Raw genomic sequence first — 17,842 nt, forward strand, 5'->3', positions numbered from 1 at the left:
GAGAGAGCAGTAATCATTGACACTACTACAAAGGTGGTTCACAAGATAGTGTCCCGTAAGCGTTCGCCGCGATAGCCTGCGAGTGACTTGCCAGACTCGATCCACGTGATGTACTAAGTAGTCAATGCCCGGTGATATTTTTCGCCCTCACTATTGGTTTATATGTATTGTTGCCATGCTGAATACTGTATTTACACTTTGGATGTCGGTGATCTTATATGTATTTTCTACGTGCGAAGCATGTGAATTTGATGAAAAACTCTGTAGCCCAGCTTACGTAGTACTTCACTGAAATACGGATCGCAGCGGCGAACAGTATCGTATTCGAAAATCGGTTTACCTGTCTTTCAATGATGAATGATAGTACTAAAATCGTCTTAGTCATGGACCAAGCTGCGGTGTTATCACGCAGCCACGGCAACATCGGTTGTGCAGCCTTCGTTACGATTCAGATGCCACCATCGTCGCAGAACCTCTAGTTGCTTTTCGTGAAACGAAGTCGGCGTGAAGGCAGCACGAATCACTGATCGATCCTTCACAGCCTTCAACGTGAAAGCATCAAGCTACGGCATTATCCATTCCAGCTGTAGTGCATCCTTCCGAGCGGTGCGAATGCAGCCATTGCACAACTGCCAAATGACCACTTCCTGCAGCACGATCAATTGCAGGCGTCGTGCAGCCTTCGGAGCGATGTGAATGCAGCGACTTTACGACACTTAGATGCCCGTACGCGGCAGCAGCATCCAGTGCGAAAGGTGCACAACGAGGGTAGTGACCGCCCCGCCGACCATGTGCACATCTCGATTTCCCACTTCGTTTATTGTGCTTAATGATACAGTATCGACACCGTCCAAATAGTCCACAAGTACTTCAGTACGCACGAGTGTCCGAGTCTGGCTGCTGCATCCATGGCAGATGCTGGGATGAGGTCTTCATTACAAGACAGTTGCTCACCACCACCACTAGTGTCGGTAGGAACTGCAAACTCTTGAAAGAGCTCTGCGTTTAACTTCCCGCCATATTGTGCTAGTAAAGCCATTCCACAGCATCGATTTTCCTGTTTCCCCCATAGCCTCTGCAGGCCGAGATAAGGATGGATACACTGTAATAGTGGTGTGGCAGACACCATGACACCTCGCCCACCCTGAATGGGTGCGGAAGCTGCCCTTTCCGGACGTGTCATCCCTCCCCAGGCGACATTGAAACCTGCAGAAATCCGATATCCTGAGTATCTCGTGCGACCCATGAGCCTCGGTTTGAAGAATATATTTGATTTTAGTAGGTATAACATAGCTTATAGACCTGCCATATTCAATATCGCAATTCCATACAACACGGTTGTGTAACTTCCATCACGCCCCGCTTAATCGACCTGGCCCTGCCACGGCGATATCACCGTGTCAGACGTCGATGCTCACGTAGAAGTTGCCTTTCGACGCCCGTGACAGGAAAGCGAGCGCCGAAACGGCGCCAACTACATGCACGTGCCGATCAGCCAGGCCGAGGCGGGGAAAACCACCCGTTGTCCTCGCATCCCCCCGCCCGGGAGATTTCAGGGTGCAGCGCCGTACGCGCGCACGCATAGTGGCATCAAGATATCGGGACAACGCCGTACGCCGCCCCGCTGGCGACCGAGCACTCGGGCGCACTGGCCTTTTCGTCGAGCAACGCCACGCCGTTGACCTTTGCTGCGATGGAAATGAGCATCCTGCACAACAGAAACCCATGCCCCGCCGTTGGAACTGGTTTTGCTCACTAGTTAAGAAGTAAAGCTTTACTTAAAGCAGCAACGTGGCGCGCATGTTCCGCCCGATTAATAAGACCAACTTGGTCTCATACCGCAGATCAAATCTTTGCCAGGCGCTTCGCCCATCCCGCGTCGAGATCCAGTGCGCACCAAGTGAACCGAGGTCATCCCTCCCCTGAACCCCTCTAAACGCAATACCCTTCAAACTCTGCTTGATGTAGAAGCACACCCTGCTGGGGTTACAGAGAAATAAAGTATGGAACCTTCGGAAAACTATAGCCCAATGCTTTTGAAAATAAAGTCCAGCGGGGCGAAAGTGCTGATTGCACGGCCTTGCCGTGTTCACAGTCATGCTGTGTCTCTTGATGATTAAAAAAATGGGCGAATGATGCATACTTACTTGTAGCATGTCGTGGCCGTAGTCGTGGCGTAGTCGTGGCGTGTCTTCATGGTTGGAGGCATCCGTGCCCGACCGTGGAGTCCAACGCATTATATAGACCATTGCACTGCCCCCGGGAGGGGAAAACCACCCGCCTTCTACCTTTCCGACCGGGAGTTTCCGCGTGTGCATCGCCGTACGAAGGACCTCATACTCGAGCAAAGATATCGGGACAGCGCCGTACGACGCGCCACGACAGACTGGCGATGCGGTGTTCCAAAGCGCTGGCCCACCGGCGACTGCCGCCGTCCACTCAGCCGGGCTGCGGCGTATGACTGTCGCCGCCTTCGCTCCTGTCGAGCAAGAAGCTCATTTTCCAATTCGCCTCGGTTTGCTCAAGACCCCCCCCCCCCATTCAAGACCACCACCTATTTCGACTAGTGTTTGCCCCACTCACCACCCACGATGACCCCGGAGTCCCCTACGTCGGACCCGAAGCATGTCGAGTTCACGGCCATGCCGTTGACCCCAACGGCTGGCGGAAATACACGAGGAGGAGACGACGAGCGCTACTGGGAAGCTTACGTGCAAGTTGAAGACCTCCAACCACGAGTGCCCCGCAGTCGCATTTTTCCAGCCAACCTGGAACAGAGTCAAGGTCTTGCCTCGGTGAATGCTGAGGAAGCTCGCAAACTGTGCGGGTTTAACCGCTTGTCGCCACCCAAAACCGTGCCGGACTACATTCTGTTCCTCCAGCAGTTCCTCGACATGTTCATGATCCTGTTGACCGTCGCGGGGTTTCTGAGTCTCATCGCGTACTTCATCGACACGTCGACGTCCCTGAACCTGTATCTATCCCTGGTCCTGTTTGCCATCGTGGTCGTCACCTGCACCATCACGTTCCTGCAAGCGCGGTCGACCAGCAAGGTCATGGATTCGTTCAAGAACATGCTCCCCCAACAGTGCACGGTCGTTCGTGATGGCGTTAGCCAGATTATCCCAGCCGAAGAGCTTGTGGTTGGTGATCTCGTGTGGGTGCGCAACGGTGACAAGGTGCCTGCCGACCTGCGGATTCTACTTTGCAACAACCTCAAGGTGGAGAACTCATCGCTGACGGGCGAGTCCGAGCTGATTACCATCACATCGGAAGCCCAGGAGGAGACCGTGGCCCACTTGGAGTGCAAGAACGTCGTGTTTAATGGGTCGCTTTGCTTCGACGGGTCTGCTTTGGGCCTCGTGCTGACAATTGGAGATAAAACCGTGATCGGGCGGATCGCCGAGCTGGCAACGTCGACGACGACGCGCGAAACCAACATGCAGCGTGAAGTGAAGGCGTTCGTGCGCTTCATTAGCGTCCTGGCTGTGGTTATGGCTGGAATCCTTTTCGCAGTGGGTGTCGTCCGGAAAGGTGGGAAAGATGTGATATCGACGTTCGTGAACGGCTTCTTAGTGATCATCGTGGCAAATGTACCCCAGGGGCTGCCTGCAACTGTGACCTCGTTGTTGACCATCACCGCGAGTCGGATGGCAGCGCGCAATGTATTTGTGAAGCGGCTTGACTGTGTGGAGACGATGGGGTCTATCTCGTTAATCGCTACGGATAAGACCGGCACGCTGACCAAGAACGTAATGACTGTCACGGATACGTGGGCTGGTCGAGAGTTCGCGGCTCAGCCTTCGGGGGACCGCGTCGTGATTGAGTTGGATGACAAAACCGATTATTTGTCGGGAATGACCCCAAAGGCTGTTCTGGTTCGTGGCGCTGCGCTTTGCAACCGGGCAGCTCCTGATTTGACTGCTCCTGAAAATAGCAAGGTTGCTGTCGATGCTTTGGTGGATGGTAGTGACGAGAAAATGAATGGTGCAGTTCGACCGTCCGGCGTCAGAAGCTCATTTAGCATTTCTCGGCTCAGCTTTCAAAGTCATGTGTCGGCGCGTGAACAGCCTAAAGTCTTGGCGAAGCGCCAATACACAGGCAACCCATCCGACATTGCTCTGCTTCGCTTTGCTGACTCGAACTACTCGTCAGACGTAACCCGCGAGGAGTACCCGCTCGTGTTTGAAATTCCGTTCAATTCAACGAACAAGTGGCAGCTGGTTATTGTGCCGTCCCCGAACGAGAAACACACGCTTCGACGCTTTGACGTGTTCATGAAGGGCGCGCCGGAAGTGATCATCAAGCGGTGCAGCACGATTTTATCTCCAACCGGCGAAGAACTACCGATGAACGATGCCCTGATCCGAGAGTTCTCCCAAGCATACGAATTCTTTGGCAGCAAAGGACGTCGTGTTCTAGCGCTAGCGACCCGGCGTTTTGCCTCTCCAAACACATCCTTTTCTGTTGAGGAAGCCAATTTTCCTTCGGATAACCTGTGCTTTGTTGGCATGATTGCGATCATGGATCCTCCTCGCGATGATGTTCCCGAAGCCATCGCCAAGTGCAAAGACGCTGGTATCAAGGTTTTTATGGTCACGGGTGATCACCCACTGACAGCTCGGGCTATTGCGACTGAAATTGGTCTTCTCAACGACCCTGACAACGTGTTCGAGTTATCGTCGCCCTCCTCGGACTACGAAACAATCAAGTTGCCCGACGATATATACACATACGACAGTGCAGTAATCCACGGTGGTGCGATCAACTCACTCGCAAATGATGATCTGAAGGTCATCCTGCGCATGAAATCAGTGGTGTTTGCCCGGACAACCCCTCAGCACAAGCTCCAGATCGTGCAGGCAAGTCAAGAGCTGGGCGAATGCGTTGGTGTGACCGGAGACGGTGTGAATGATGCTCCAGCTCTAAAGCAAGCTGACGTGGGGGTCGCAATGGGGATCAACGGTAGCGATGTGGCTCGCCAAGCTGCTGATATCATTCTGATGGATGACAATTTTTCCTCGATTGTCCGTGGCGTGGAACAAGGGCGTGTGATCTTCGACAACCTGAAGAAGACTATTGCCTACACGTTAACGCACCTGTGGCCGGAGATTATGCCGGTGGCAATAAACTTAGCGCTTGGGATGCCTGCTGGAATGACCTCGCTACAGATTTTGAGCATCGATCTCGGCACGGAGCTGGGCCCAGCGATTTCAATCGCCTATGAAGGCGCGGAGAATGATATTATGAAGCGACCCCCCCGCAATCTCAAGAAGGACCGCTTGATGTCGAAGTCTCTGCTGATCTACGCGTATGCCGTCGCAGGTATGGTTAACGCTGGCGGTTGTCTGATCGCCTACGGAACCGTATTCTGGCGCAATGGAATCTCCTTCTCGGACTTGTTCATGAGCGCCGACGACTACTGGACAAGTGGTGCTGATACGTTTTGCACCTCAGCCGACGAGTGCTTCGATGAAGCAGAACAAACACATCTACTTGAACAGGCATGCGGGTCGTGGTACATCGCACTGATCGTGTGCCAATTCTTCCACATCTGGATGGCGAAAACTCGGAGGGTGTCTGTTATCAATGCTAGCCCCTTCAAGAACACCGTCACGATCTATGGTGCCACCATCGAGATTTTAATCGTTGTGCTGGTTGTGTATGTTCCTGGGTTCCAGTCTTTCTTCGGAACGGCTTCAGCGGATTATGTGCCATGGCTGATTGGCTGCGGAACTGGTGTGATCACCTGCTTGTACAGCGAAACGATCAAAGCTCTTGTCCGGCGGGAAATACCAGGTGAGGAGCGTTGTCTTGCTCGCTGGCTAGCCTGGTAAGCTAGTTTTATGTGTTTTGTCCTCCATTCGAAACACAAGAGCGTAGTTTAGTGAAGACTACGATAACTCCTTTCCTTGATAAACTGTTTCATAGCACCCAGCGTCTACTTAAACGTGCGGCAGATTGTTTGCTTTTATTGCATGCAACACAGACATAACTGACGATGTTGGGTGCACTGTTAGCATCTGCAACAAGAAGCGTAGGGCGTCAGAATCCGCTGGAGTCTGCAGCGACCTGACAAAATTCCACATGCACCAACAGGCGTTAGAAAATCGAACTGGAACACGATCAAATGAGGTTAGAGGCTGTAAAAAACTACCATCAGTAGGAAATGCAATGCTTTTGTATTGACCGAGACATCAAACTACAGGAAAATTATCCTCGATCCACTCGCGAATATCGTTACAGTCAGGTCTCTCGAGTTTGTTTGCCTGCATTGTTTGAATCTCATCATGTGTATACCTCATAGCATGCTGTGCGTGAAGATATAACAGTACCTCGAAGTTGTTCGACTGAATTGCGCTGCATGACGGACAGAGTGTTAACCTCAGTAGTACGATCGTAGATCCACTGGACAGTAGCCAAGTGACCATTAGATGCTGCTTCACGCATCGCGGAATCTGGGCTATGAGTTAAGGAACTGTAAAATAGCAATTTCACGACTTCCAAATGACCGTGGCTGGCTGCTTTGTCCATAGCATCAGCCGAACACCCTTCAGACCGATTAGCCAGCAGCCACTTCACCACTCTAACGTGGCCTTTAGCGGCTGCGTTATCGATTGCATCCGTCGTGCAGCCCTCAGAACGATGCAAATGCAACCACTGTACAATCGCCAAATATCCCAGACCGGCAGTAGTACCCATCGCTTTCGTTGTGCAACCTGCGGTGGTGTTATCCTGCAACCACTGCATCATTTCCAAATTTCCGCTTGCTGCCACACCATCCATAGCTGCAGTTGTGCATCCTTCTGAACGGTTGGACTGGAGCCACTTCACGATGTCGAGCTGCCGATGAAAAAATGCCCTGGATGTGACACAGCATGTGCGCGTGTATACACGATCATAAGACTCGTGGAATCGAGCTACGGCGGCCTTATCCATCGCTGAACTTGTGCACCCTTCAAATCGGTTCGTATGCAACCATTGTAAAACGTCCAAATGCCCATTACCCGCAGCTTGATCCATCGCTGCAGTCGTACAACCCTCAGATCTGCCACCGTGTAGCCACTTGAGAACATTCAGGTGGCCATGAGCGGCAGCATTGGCCATAGCTTTCGATGTACAAATTGGATCTCTAACCGGCCGGGGTTGCGAGGCTTCAGCCTTCGAAGATCCGACGCCATCTAGAAATTGAAGGACGTCGAGGTGCCCGTATTTGGCAGCAACATCCATTGAATGGAGCGGCGAAAGGTTGTCCGACTCGTTAATGTTGCTTCCGTCTTCACTGTTGCCGCTCACGTCCCGCTCGCGGAAGAGATTAACTTCAGTATCGCGAGAAAAGTTATCGTACAACCACTCGATGATGCGCAAGTGCCCATGCTTTGCCGCTTCGAATAACGCGTTGGCAGGAACACCAACACTGAAGTGCTCACGTAGTGGAGGCACAACCCATTGCACCACAGCAAGGTGACCTTTCTTACAAGCTGTGTACAGGACACTTGAAAGAAAGTCAAGATCGTTTGTTACAGCCCCACAATATCCCATCGCCCACTGTAAGAAATCAAGATCTCCTACGTCCACAGCTTCATTTACGGCATGGCGAGCGATCTGCAGACATCCTCCCTCAATCAAATATTGCAGTATCTTCGAGCGCACACTCCACTGTGATCATGGAGCAAAGGAATACTCGTAGTTCATGGACAAAAAGAAGACCCGTGCAACTGTCCATTTGACTTCGTCAAGGCTGTTCTGGTTGATGGCGATGTTGAGCAAGGTGCTAAGCCACGAGGTCCGACTGCGCTTTAGCTACCACCTTGCTAAATCCCAGTGATAGTGTTTGGCAGCTTCTTCGACGCTGCTGTACCTCCATGAAATGTCTCCAATTGTTTTATTTGCCTCCAGTATCTGCAGCACCCACAAGTGGCCAGCACGAGCAGCTTCGTCAACAACATCTCCACTCACGGGGCACCCCGAGAAGTGATGCAATATCCATTGGACCATGTTCAAATTGCCATGCCGAACAGCTTGGGTCAGAGCCTCGGAAAATTGCCACTTGTAGTAATGGGTTTCTGTGTGCAAAAGTGTTGCCAAATTCCACGATTCGCTTCGAAGACCCTGGACCAAATAAATTCCAATAATGATAAGGATCCAGGCCGGCTCAACTCACAAGCTCTCGACAGCGACATATCAGCCACCAGGAAGTCCGAGATAAAGCTGATGATGCAATGTGGTTCGTCGGTCGGGAACTTGTCCCCCAGCGCAAGGTACACTATCATGAGCGGCACCGACGGCGTCATGATGGCGAGGTTTGCGGTCTGACAGAAGAAAAAAGTGTAAAATCCAAAGCGGTTTCGTAACTGCTACAACTATCTATCTACATGTATTTGTATACGGAAGGATACTATTTTCGCGCTGCTAAACCGTAAGTTGCACAATGCCAAACATGAAAACTTGACTAGGGGGAGCAACTTGTAACGCTAACGTACCGTGAATGTAGCTGAATGTCGTTCGACTAGCCGAGCGCCGCCGCTTCGCGGCGGTGGGTGTGGGTTTGGTAACAGTAATGTGGGCCACCCGCCTCCGCTTCGCTCCGGCACCGTCGAATGACAAAATACTTGCATACCAAGGACAAAACTCATCCATTTAAAAAACGCAGAGATGGATACTTTTGTCATCATCTGCACCATATGGTATTTAAAACTGGTACTCTGCCTCACTCGCGATGTTGCTCGTAGCAACACCACAGTGTCGGAGTCATCTGCACTATTGTATCTAGCTACCAGTTCGTCTATCATCGTCATCGTCAGCCTCTTGAAGCCGTACGACTGTTCTACATCAGCTTGATGCTCTGGTGTAAATTCTGTGTAGCGGTCAGGAAGATAGCTATCTAGCAGGTGCTCAAGGTTTTCGGGGAACATCGGGCAAAGGCCCGTTTCATCACGGCTATGGCTGGCTTCGTAAAGCTGTTGTGTGAAGACCGGAGTACGATCTTCAGCATACTTTAGAAAATGTTCGATGTGGAAATAATACTGGCGGTATCGTCATTCGTGATTCGCATCACTTGGTCTGTCAGATTCGCTTCAGCATACTTTTGCTTTCATCAGTAACAGAGGTATCCGAGCGAGATCGCCACAAACGCGACTTGAGTAGACCGAAAAATTCTTCCAATGGGTTTACGAATGGGGAGTAAATCGGCAGGAACTCAAGTCCAATCTTTTCCGCAACGACGCTTCCCATCATGTAGTCTCTGACAGGATCACGGTGGTGGATAGATGCATTATCCATGATGAACACACGCTTTCGGCTTGCTAAGCCCCGCGCCATGTATTTAGTCATTATCTCCTTCATGAATTCCAGGCAGGTTTCCCCCGTGACGCTCCCCTCAACTATCTCGTAATATAGCGTTCCACAAGCTGGTGAAGCAGCATATAGCAGGGTAATGTGCTCGGGTTGTAACGGGGTTACACGCACAAGTGGCTACAAGCCACTTGTGATTTTAACAGATAGGATATCTGCTAAAAGTTTTAGATACTTCCTCACCTTGGTGTAAGTCACACCAATGGATACATTGAAGTGGGCCACCACAATGAGTGGTCCACACCTACCCAAAGATCTTATTGATAGAAAGCAGCATCTTTCTACCAATTAGAGACGTGCATATCGGCGGGCCAGCCGCTGTCAACCCCTTTCATAGATGATAAACAGTTTTAGCAGATTTAGGAGGAAGATCAATTTACAAACGATACAGTTCTCATTTTACCTTAAACTAGCTATTTGGTGGTTTATTTGATTTATATTATACTTGTGGACTCAAGTATAATTAATTCAAATTATTAATAAACTCCTACGCTTCCTCATACACGTAGCGCGACGTGTAAGCTAAAGTAGTGAGCCAAAGTAGGCCCACTACACCTGGTAGCACTTTGTAGTCCGTCCAACGACCGACTACGTGACGTTCGTACAGGGTGTACGAACGCGGAGCCGAGAACCACATGAGCACGGAGGTGCCCATGGAGAGCTCCAACACTCCTGCAACGCATGTTGCACGCGCGGACTGCCCCCACCTGTCTGACCCAGATTGGGAAGCCCTCCAACGACTGTCAACAGACATTGAAGAAGCAGCGATAGCTACAATACTGCGTACGCTATCGCCGACAGAGCAACATGGTGTTGCTCTGGGGTTCATCATGAAGGAGCAGCGTGACGCTGCTTCCTCAGTGACGGCGTCGTCAGGGACGACACCGCGTGCTCAACCATTAAAGTTGAGCGTAAGCAATTATGTGGGAAGAGAGGGCGAGCCTCTCCTCCGATGGCTTGTCGAACTCGACACAGCCATAGCGGCTCGACGCATCGTCGACCCGCTGTCGAAGGTCGCTTTCGCCATGTCCTGCCTTGGCGGACGCGCAAGGAGTTGGGCGTATGGACGCCGACTCTCCGATCCTACGTGCTTCAGCACGTACGAAGTGTTCAAAGAGGAGCTCAAACAAGCGTTTGAGCCCCCGCAAAACGAATTCCGGTCGAGGGCGGAGTTCCTCGACCTTCAGCAGGGTAAGCATGACATCCATGCTTATGGGCAGCGCGCACGATATTTGGTATCAAATATCGTGACTAACCAGATTGACGAGGCGACCAAGGTCGTCACGTTCATGAAAGGACTTAGAGATGGGCCCATGAAGACTATCTCTTCCGAGAGTACCCGAGTACTCTCGAAGCTGCAATCACCCTTGCCATGCAAGAAGAATTTAGCCTGCGGCAGGCTAAACTCCATGTGAACGTGCCGAGGCCGCAACCGCGCCCGGTAGCGAGGACGGGAGGTCCGGAACCAATGGACCTCTCGAATGCAACGGCTGCTGGTTACCAGCAGCACGGAGGCAACGTGCGATGCTTCCGTTGCGGAAGGATCGGTCACGTTGCACGGGAGTGCACAGCTCCCATGCCCCCTGGAGGTGGCAGTCGTGGCGATGCCAGGCATCGCCGCGGACCAACAAAAAATGCGAACGTCCAGTAGGCGCGGGGCGCCCTACTGCTAATGCAGTCGCGCGTACCGACATCGGGCACGCGACACTGAGGACTGCAGCCCCCAGTGAGACCAGCTCTCACTGCAAGAAACAAGATGACAGGCCAAACCTAGTCACCTTGACGGTTACTCGAAGAGAGCGAGTGACTCTCTTCGAGCTTTGGTAGATTCAGGCGCGTCGAACAACTTTGTTCGACTACGAAGCCTGCCGAGACTTGACTTCGAGGAGGTAGATACACCTCGAAGTCTTCTGGAGGTACGACTGGCAACAGGTGCCATCGTAAAGACCGAGAAGCGCGTCGTGAACGTGCGCTTCTCGTACAAACAACGAGTGTTTGTCGAACACGTTATCGTCCTGGATCTGGACGATAAGGTCGACGTGGTAATGGGTATGCCGTGGCTTGCACGGCATGATCCGGTAATAGACTGGAAGAAGCGCACGCTCGTGCGCTTCGGCCGCGACAGCGGAACAGAGAGCGATGGCCCTGTTACCGCAGCGCACGCACTAGCAGGTGCGCGCGCTTACCAGTCGAGACAGCGCTTAATGCTGCTGTCCCGGAGTGCCCAAGAAGTGCGCGAGGGCGCGCACAAGTGATACCAACGTCGGCAATGCTGCTGACGTCTGAAGAAAAAGATGTGCTGGTTCCGGGAACCAACACCCACGTTCAAGCGTGTAAGGGACAGTCCCTGACCCGAAGATGTCAGGTCGACGACGACGCGTCGGCTCCGGGGGCCGACGCACCCTCGGTGATGAGGGGCTCCGCCAATAACTGGCGTCGAGGTGACAAAGGCGTGTCAACTCCGGGAGTTGACGCTGCAAACAGTACGGACGGTTGCAAACGTCCCGTACTGACGCAATTTGTATGCTGTCGTGCAGCCGGGCTGCACGACGAAGCGCCATGCGATCAAGCCGGGCTTGATATCGCGCGCTCGCAGACAGGGTCTGCCGGCGAAGAGACACATTACCGTGCAGCCGGGCTGCACGAAGGAACATGCGGTCAAGCCGGGCTTGATACCGCGCGCCCGCGGACAGGGTCCGCCGGCGAACAACTGTCCACGGCCGGGCCTGGACCAGAAGAACAACTGCGCGGAGCCCGGCTCTGCACAACAAGAAGACGGCGCATGCGAAGAACGCTGCGCAAGTCTCGGCCCGGGACCGAGACGCTATAAGAACTGTCTGCTGGGCAGACTGAGGCGGTGACGCCGGACGTCGAGACGCTAAGCGTCTTGACGCGCGCTGATACTGGATTCCAGTATCGCGAAATGGAACTTGCTAATCCTCCGACGACGGTGTCGGAGTTGACTTCGCTTCCTGTCATGAGCTGGAAGCGCTTCACGCGCGACTTGCACGATGGACGCACCGAGCAGGTCTGTGTTCTTTCGGACAGCGAAAGAACGAAGAGCGAGAGCGAAGAGCTGAGGCAGCTCTTCATGGGAAGTACCACTGAGAGGGAAGACACTCTCAGTGCGAAGACGAAGCGAGAGCGTAGACGACGTACTCCCGGAAGAGATTCCTGGGGAGCTTCCGCAGGATAAGGGCATTCAGCACGAGATTGATCTCGTGTCGGGCACGAAGTACTGTGTCACGCGGCAGTGGCCACTGCCGCGAGAGCAAGTAAAAGCAATCGACGACTTCTTTGAAAGTCGTCGCAAAGCAGGACAAGTGCGGGAATCAAAGTCCCCGCACAGTGCTCCGACGTTCTGTGTCAAAAAGCCACAGGGCGGGTGGCACATCGTTCATGCCTACAACAAGCTGAACGATGCGACGGTGCCGGCGCAGACGCCGATACCGCGAAAAGATGTTATCATCGATTCGATGGCAGGGAGCACCGTTTACAGTGCTCTCGACTTGCGAGATGGATTTTATCAAATCCTAATGCGTGAGAGCGATATCCCTCTCACGGCAGTGAGCACGCCAAGCGGCATGCTCTGGGAATGGCTAGAATGCCACAGGGGCTTAAGAACGCCCCTGCGACTTTCAACAGGTGCGTGACGCACTTGTTGCGCTCGGTGCGCGACTTCGCATCGAGCTACTTCGATGATATGTTCATCCACAGCCGGGCTGTGGACGGGAAGACCGACGTAGAGATGCACAGGGTGCATCTCCGGAAGCTACTTGAGCTTATGCGAAAGCATAAGCTCTACGCGAACCTAAATAAGTGTATCTTCGGGGGAGCGAGATACCCGTCCCCGGGTGTCTCGTAGGGAAAAATGGTGTTCGCCCTGACCCGGAAAAGGTCAGAGTGATTAATGAATGGCCAACGCCTTCAAGTGTCAAGGAACTGAGGCAGTTCCTTGGCTTGGCCACGTACTTGTGCAAGTACGTGGAGGATTATGCGGGCAAGATCCGCCCGCTGTCACAGCTTCTTAAGAAGGAAGCTGTGTGGAATTGGACAACCGATTGCCAAAAGGCATTCGATGCAGTCAAGCGGGGCTTGACTGAGGCGCCGATCTTGGCAGTGGCTGACCAAGATCGCCCATTCCACGTCGTGTGTGACGCATCCGATTTCGCGATCGGATGCGCGTTGATGCAGCACGATCGCGAGTGCCGTGACCGTGTTGTCTACTACCAATCGCGTCAGCTGAAGCCAGTTGAGCGCAACTATCCGGTGCATGACAAGGAACTCCTTGCCATGAAGTATGCACTCGCAAAGTTCCGAGTGTACTTGCTTGGGAGTAGACCATTTGTGGTCTACACCGACCATGCTTCACTGCGCACCGCAGTGAAGTCGCCACACATTTCACAAAGAATGGCGAGATGGCTCTCATTCTTTGCGGAGTATAACTTCCGGGTCGAATACAAACCCGGAAGATTGAACGTGGTGGCCGACGCGTTATCACGTCGGCCGGACTATGCCATTGACGCCATGCGATCGAGCAAACCCACATCATCTCTGTTGGATGATGTGAAGGCCGCGTACGCGCACGACGCGGACACGAAGCTCTTGCTGGTCTATGGCACAGCACCTTCTGACAAGGCTCGTCAGAAGTTGCCCAAACACCTTCGTGCGCGTGCACACCGATATCGGGTGCACGACGGACTGCTTCTTTATAATGCAGTCGACGACAACGCGGACCGCGTTGTCGTGCCGAATGACCATGACCTGCGACTCAGGATCATGTACGAATATCATGATGCCCCGACAGCGGGACATCTCGGACGTGAGAAGTCATACGTCCTTCTCACGCGCGACTTTTACTGGCACCACCAGTATAAGTGGGTGCGCAAGTACATCCGTGCTTGCGAGGTATGCCAACGCGTAAAGCATGCGCCATTCGCGCAGGCTTCTTTGCAATCACTGCCGACTCCGTCGGAGTGTTGGAAGTCCATGTCTTTGGACTTCATCTTTGGTCTTCGCCCGGATAGCGGAGGGAACACCGGTGTTGTGGTCTTCGTCGACCGCTTCAGCAAGATGGTCCATCTTGCTGCGGTGCCGGCAGAAGTGACCGCGAAGCAGACGGCCCGTATGTTCGTCGACATGGTGTTCAAACACCATGGCATGCCGACCGACACCGTGTCGGACAGTGTAGTGGGTCTAACTTGACTCACTACTTTAGCTTACACGTTGCGCAACGTGTATGAGGAAGCGTAAGTACTTAGTAATTACTTAGGTTAATTATATTTGAGTACACAAATATAAGTTAAGTAACAAAAGGATTCCAAGTGACTTAGATTAGGTAAAATGAGAACTGTATTGTTTGTAAATTGATCTTCCTCTAAAATCTGCTAAAAACTGTTTATCATCTATGAAAGGGTTGGCAGAGGCTGGCTGTCAGAGCCCCGCTAATATGCATGTCTCTGATTGGTAGAAAGATGCTGCTTTCTACCAATAGGATCTTTGGGTATGTGTGGACCACTCACTGTGGTGGTCCACTTCAATGTATCCATCGGTGTGTCTTACACCAATGTGAGGAAGTATCCAAAACGTTTAACAGATAACCTATCTGTTAAATTCACAAGTGGCTTGCAGCCACTTGTACGTGTAACCCCGTTACACCATCCCCCCCTTAAGGTTAGACGCGCGGGGTCCCCGCACGTCAATCTTTGGAATTGACTATTCGTCAATTCTCCGCGTTTGGAGAAGAAATCCGCGCTCATTCAACGATGAGCGCGCCTCAGAAGAAGTCCGCTAAGTCGATGGGGAGTCATCTCTCCATCGACGACTACTTCGAACGCCAGAAGGCGAAGTACGGTGACGTCGTCGACTTCGACGACGACGATGAAGACATGGAGGGCGAGGAGGACTCGCCCTCAAAGCGTAAAGACTCAGTGTCGAGCGAATCGCTCGACCCTCACGCCAAGAACGTTCGCCCGCGTGAAGGGGGACGAATCGGACGCTTCGAGCTCGAAGCGTTCGCGTACTGAGAGTGATACCCCACTCGCTTCGGCTGGGGCTCTCAGTACTCCGCGCGCTGCTGCTGCAGCGCGTGATGTTAAAGCTCAAGGCTCTCCGCGCGCTGCGCCTGCAGCGCGCGATCCATGGATGCCGTCCGCGTCCGAGATCGCGGACCGGTTTGGGAACTCGGTACCTCCGAATGAGGTGCCGCTGTACGTATGCAGCGCCATCAAAGATGACGCTGTGGCTGCCGAGCTGCACTTTGATGCGGAAACGCATCAAAGGCGCGATACTACATCGGACTCTTTCATGAGCTCCGATGGTTTCAAAGCAAGAAGACCTCTTCTCGCAGCAAAGTGCCCGAATGGCAGGCACTTTGTCAAAGCTGGAACGCCTTTGTTGAGAACTTCAACAAGAGGCCGAGTGCTTACCGTGATCGGATTAAGCAAGCGCGTGATCGCTTCGAGACGTACTCGAAGCGTGGAAAGCTGGAGCAACTTCATGTTGCTGCTGAGGAGGCAAATGTGCCGTGCGCTGTGCCCGAGGGCTTTCAGTGCACGAAGTGCTTCCCAGGTGCGGTCCGCTTGAGCGACCGCGACCTGAACGGGTACACGTCGTTCCGTGTGCCCGAAAGTCTCAAGAGCTCCGTGCTAAGTTCTTAGCACGTGAGGGTTCGGGCGCTGGCGATGATCGCAGCGCTCGCTCTACTCTCCGCTGTGCCAGTGCGTACTGCTCCTCGTACGCCCTCACCATTTCCGGAACGTCCTCCAGCAAGACGTTCCGCGGCTCCTATGTATCTTGACGGGGAGGAAATCCTCTCCAACGAATACGAAAACGAGCCCCTTGAGGGTTCGTTTTCGGGATACTATGGTCAACAATCCACTCAACAATCCAGCGGATTGAGCCGCGGGCGTCACGGATCGGCGGTGGCGGGGTGGGAATCGGGTATGATCAGCCCCGGGCTGATCTGTACGCGTCTCTCCACGACCGGGTGACCGCCGTAAAGCGTCTGCAGGGCGCTGAGTTCGCCGAACCAGAAGGCCCAAGTCGCGGCGGTCTCGCAGACCGCCTCGAATATCCAGGTCGAGCTGGGGACCCAGCTGAAGGGGTTGCTTCAGCGCGTCCGCGCGCTGGAGGAGAGGCTGCTCGTCGCCGAGGCCAAGGCTTCCGCTTCTGCCTCGGCTCCTGCCGAGGCTTCGGGTCAGCCGAGTTAGATGGCTCGTGCTGCAGGTATGGCTTCAGCCGTCCGACGTAAAAGGTCGGATGGAGGCGCATGCTAGACGGTATGTCTAGCGTGTATGCGTTGCCGTGCCGTACCAACACAGCAAACGGCCCGATGAAGCGTGGAGCAAGCTTGCTTGCTCCGAAATCCGAAACTGCATGTCTAGGCAGGTTTTGAGTAGCTAACAAAACTAATGAACCAACTTTAAATTCATTTGTGTTGCCTCTGCCCGCATTGTCTGCGTTCAGCTTCTGTTGATCAACAGAAGCTGCTATTGCATCCTGGAAAAACCGAATTACGGCTTGGCTTTTGGTAATGAAGTTGAATGCATCCGAGCTGAAGTCATTCAGCTCGCTCTCCGCTAGAGGCCCGGCCTCTGCGTGGTTCTTTGCGGTGTCTGCGCCCTGCGCAGACCCGTGGCCTTTGTCCTTGTTGTTGGGGGAGTCTGCGCCCTGCGCAGACTCATGTGGTTTGTCCATTGTTGCAGCTGACACTGTGCAAGTGTCAGCGGTTTTCTGCGGCTGCTGTATTGCAGTCGTAGATCCTCCCCCACTTAAAGTGGGAGCCATCACTCCGAGTAAACTCGGTAGACGTGGATGCCGCATGGCATTCACGTAGAACGGTGTATGCCCGGTCGAGGCATGCACTGAGTTATTGATGGCAAACTCTGCCATCGATAAGCACTCGCTCCAGTATTGGAACGAGTGAGCGTAGCTCTTCAACATGTCGACGAGCACGCGATTCACGCGCTCGGTTTGACCGTCCGTCTGCGGATGATCCGCAGTCGACATGGAAAGCTGGCTCCCAAGAAGTGTAAACACTTCTTGCCACAGATGCGCTGTGAAGCGCGGGTCTCTGTCCGACACAATGTCGGACGGCATGCCATGGTGTTTGAACACCATGTCGACGAGCAGACGGGCCGTCTGCTTCGCGGTCACCTCTGCTGGCACCGCAGCAAGATGTACCATCTTGCTGAAACGGTCTACAAAGACCACAACACCGGTGTTCCCTCCGCTATCCGGGGGAAGACCAAAGATGAAGTCCAAAGACATGGACTTCCAACACTCCGACGGAGTCGGTAGTGATTGCAAAGAAGCCTGCGCGAATGGCGCAGGCTTTACGCGTTGGCATACCTCGCAAGTACGGATGTACTTGCGCACCCACTTATACTGGTGGTGCCAGTAGAAGTCGCGTGTGAGAAGGACATATGTCTTCTCACGTCCGAGATGTCCCGCAGTCGGGGCATCATGATATTCGTACATGATCCTG

At 53.2% G+C, this 17,842-nt stretch overlaps 2 protein-coding genes across 2 annotated transcripts; both read left to right on the forward strand.

Annotated features, from left to right (window-relative positions):
- Window positions 1-2,591: 2,591 nt before the first annotated feature.
- IUM83_10134 (Sodium/potassium-transporting ATPase subunit alpha) lies at window positions 2,592-4,024 on the forward strand (the record flags this gene model as incomplete). Its single annotated transcript, XM_067934620.1, has 2 exons — window positions 2,592-3,872; window positions 4,013-4,024. 2 exons carry the CDS (start codon window positions 2,592-2,594, stop codon window positions 4,022-4,024), a joined length of 1,293 nt encoding a protein of 430 aa, XP_067793225.1.
- Window positions 4,025-4,079: 55 nt separating this feature from the next.
- IUM83_10135 (Sodium/potassium-transporting ATPase subunit alpha) lies at window positions 4,080-5,837 on the forward strand (the record flags this gene model as incomplete). The annotated part of the gene is made up of 1 exon (XM_067934621.1): window positions 4,080-5,837. The coding sequence occupies one exon, from the start codon at window positions 4,080-4,082 to the stop codon at window positions 5,835-5,837; it is 1,758 nt and encodes a 585-aa protein (XP_067793224.1).
- Between the last annotated feature and the right edge of the window lie 12,005 nt (window positions 5,838-17,842).

Source organism: Phytophthora cinnamomi (genome assembly GCF_018691715.1).
Source record: "Phytophthora cinnamomi strain GKB4 chromosome Unknown Contig30, whole genome shotgun sequence".
In the NCBI taxonomy this organism is placed as follows: Eukaryota; Oomycota; class Peronosporomycetes; order Peronosporales; family Peronosporaceae; genus Phytophthora; species Phytophthora cinnamomi.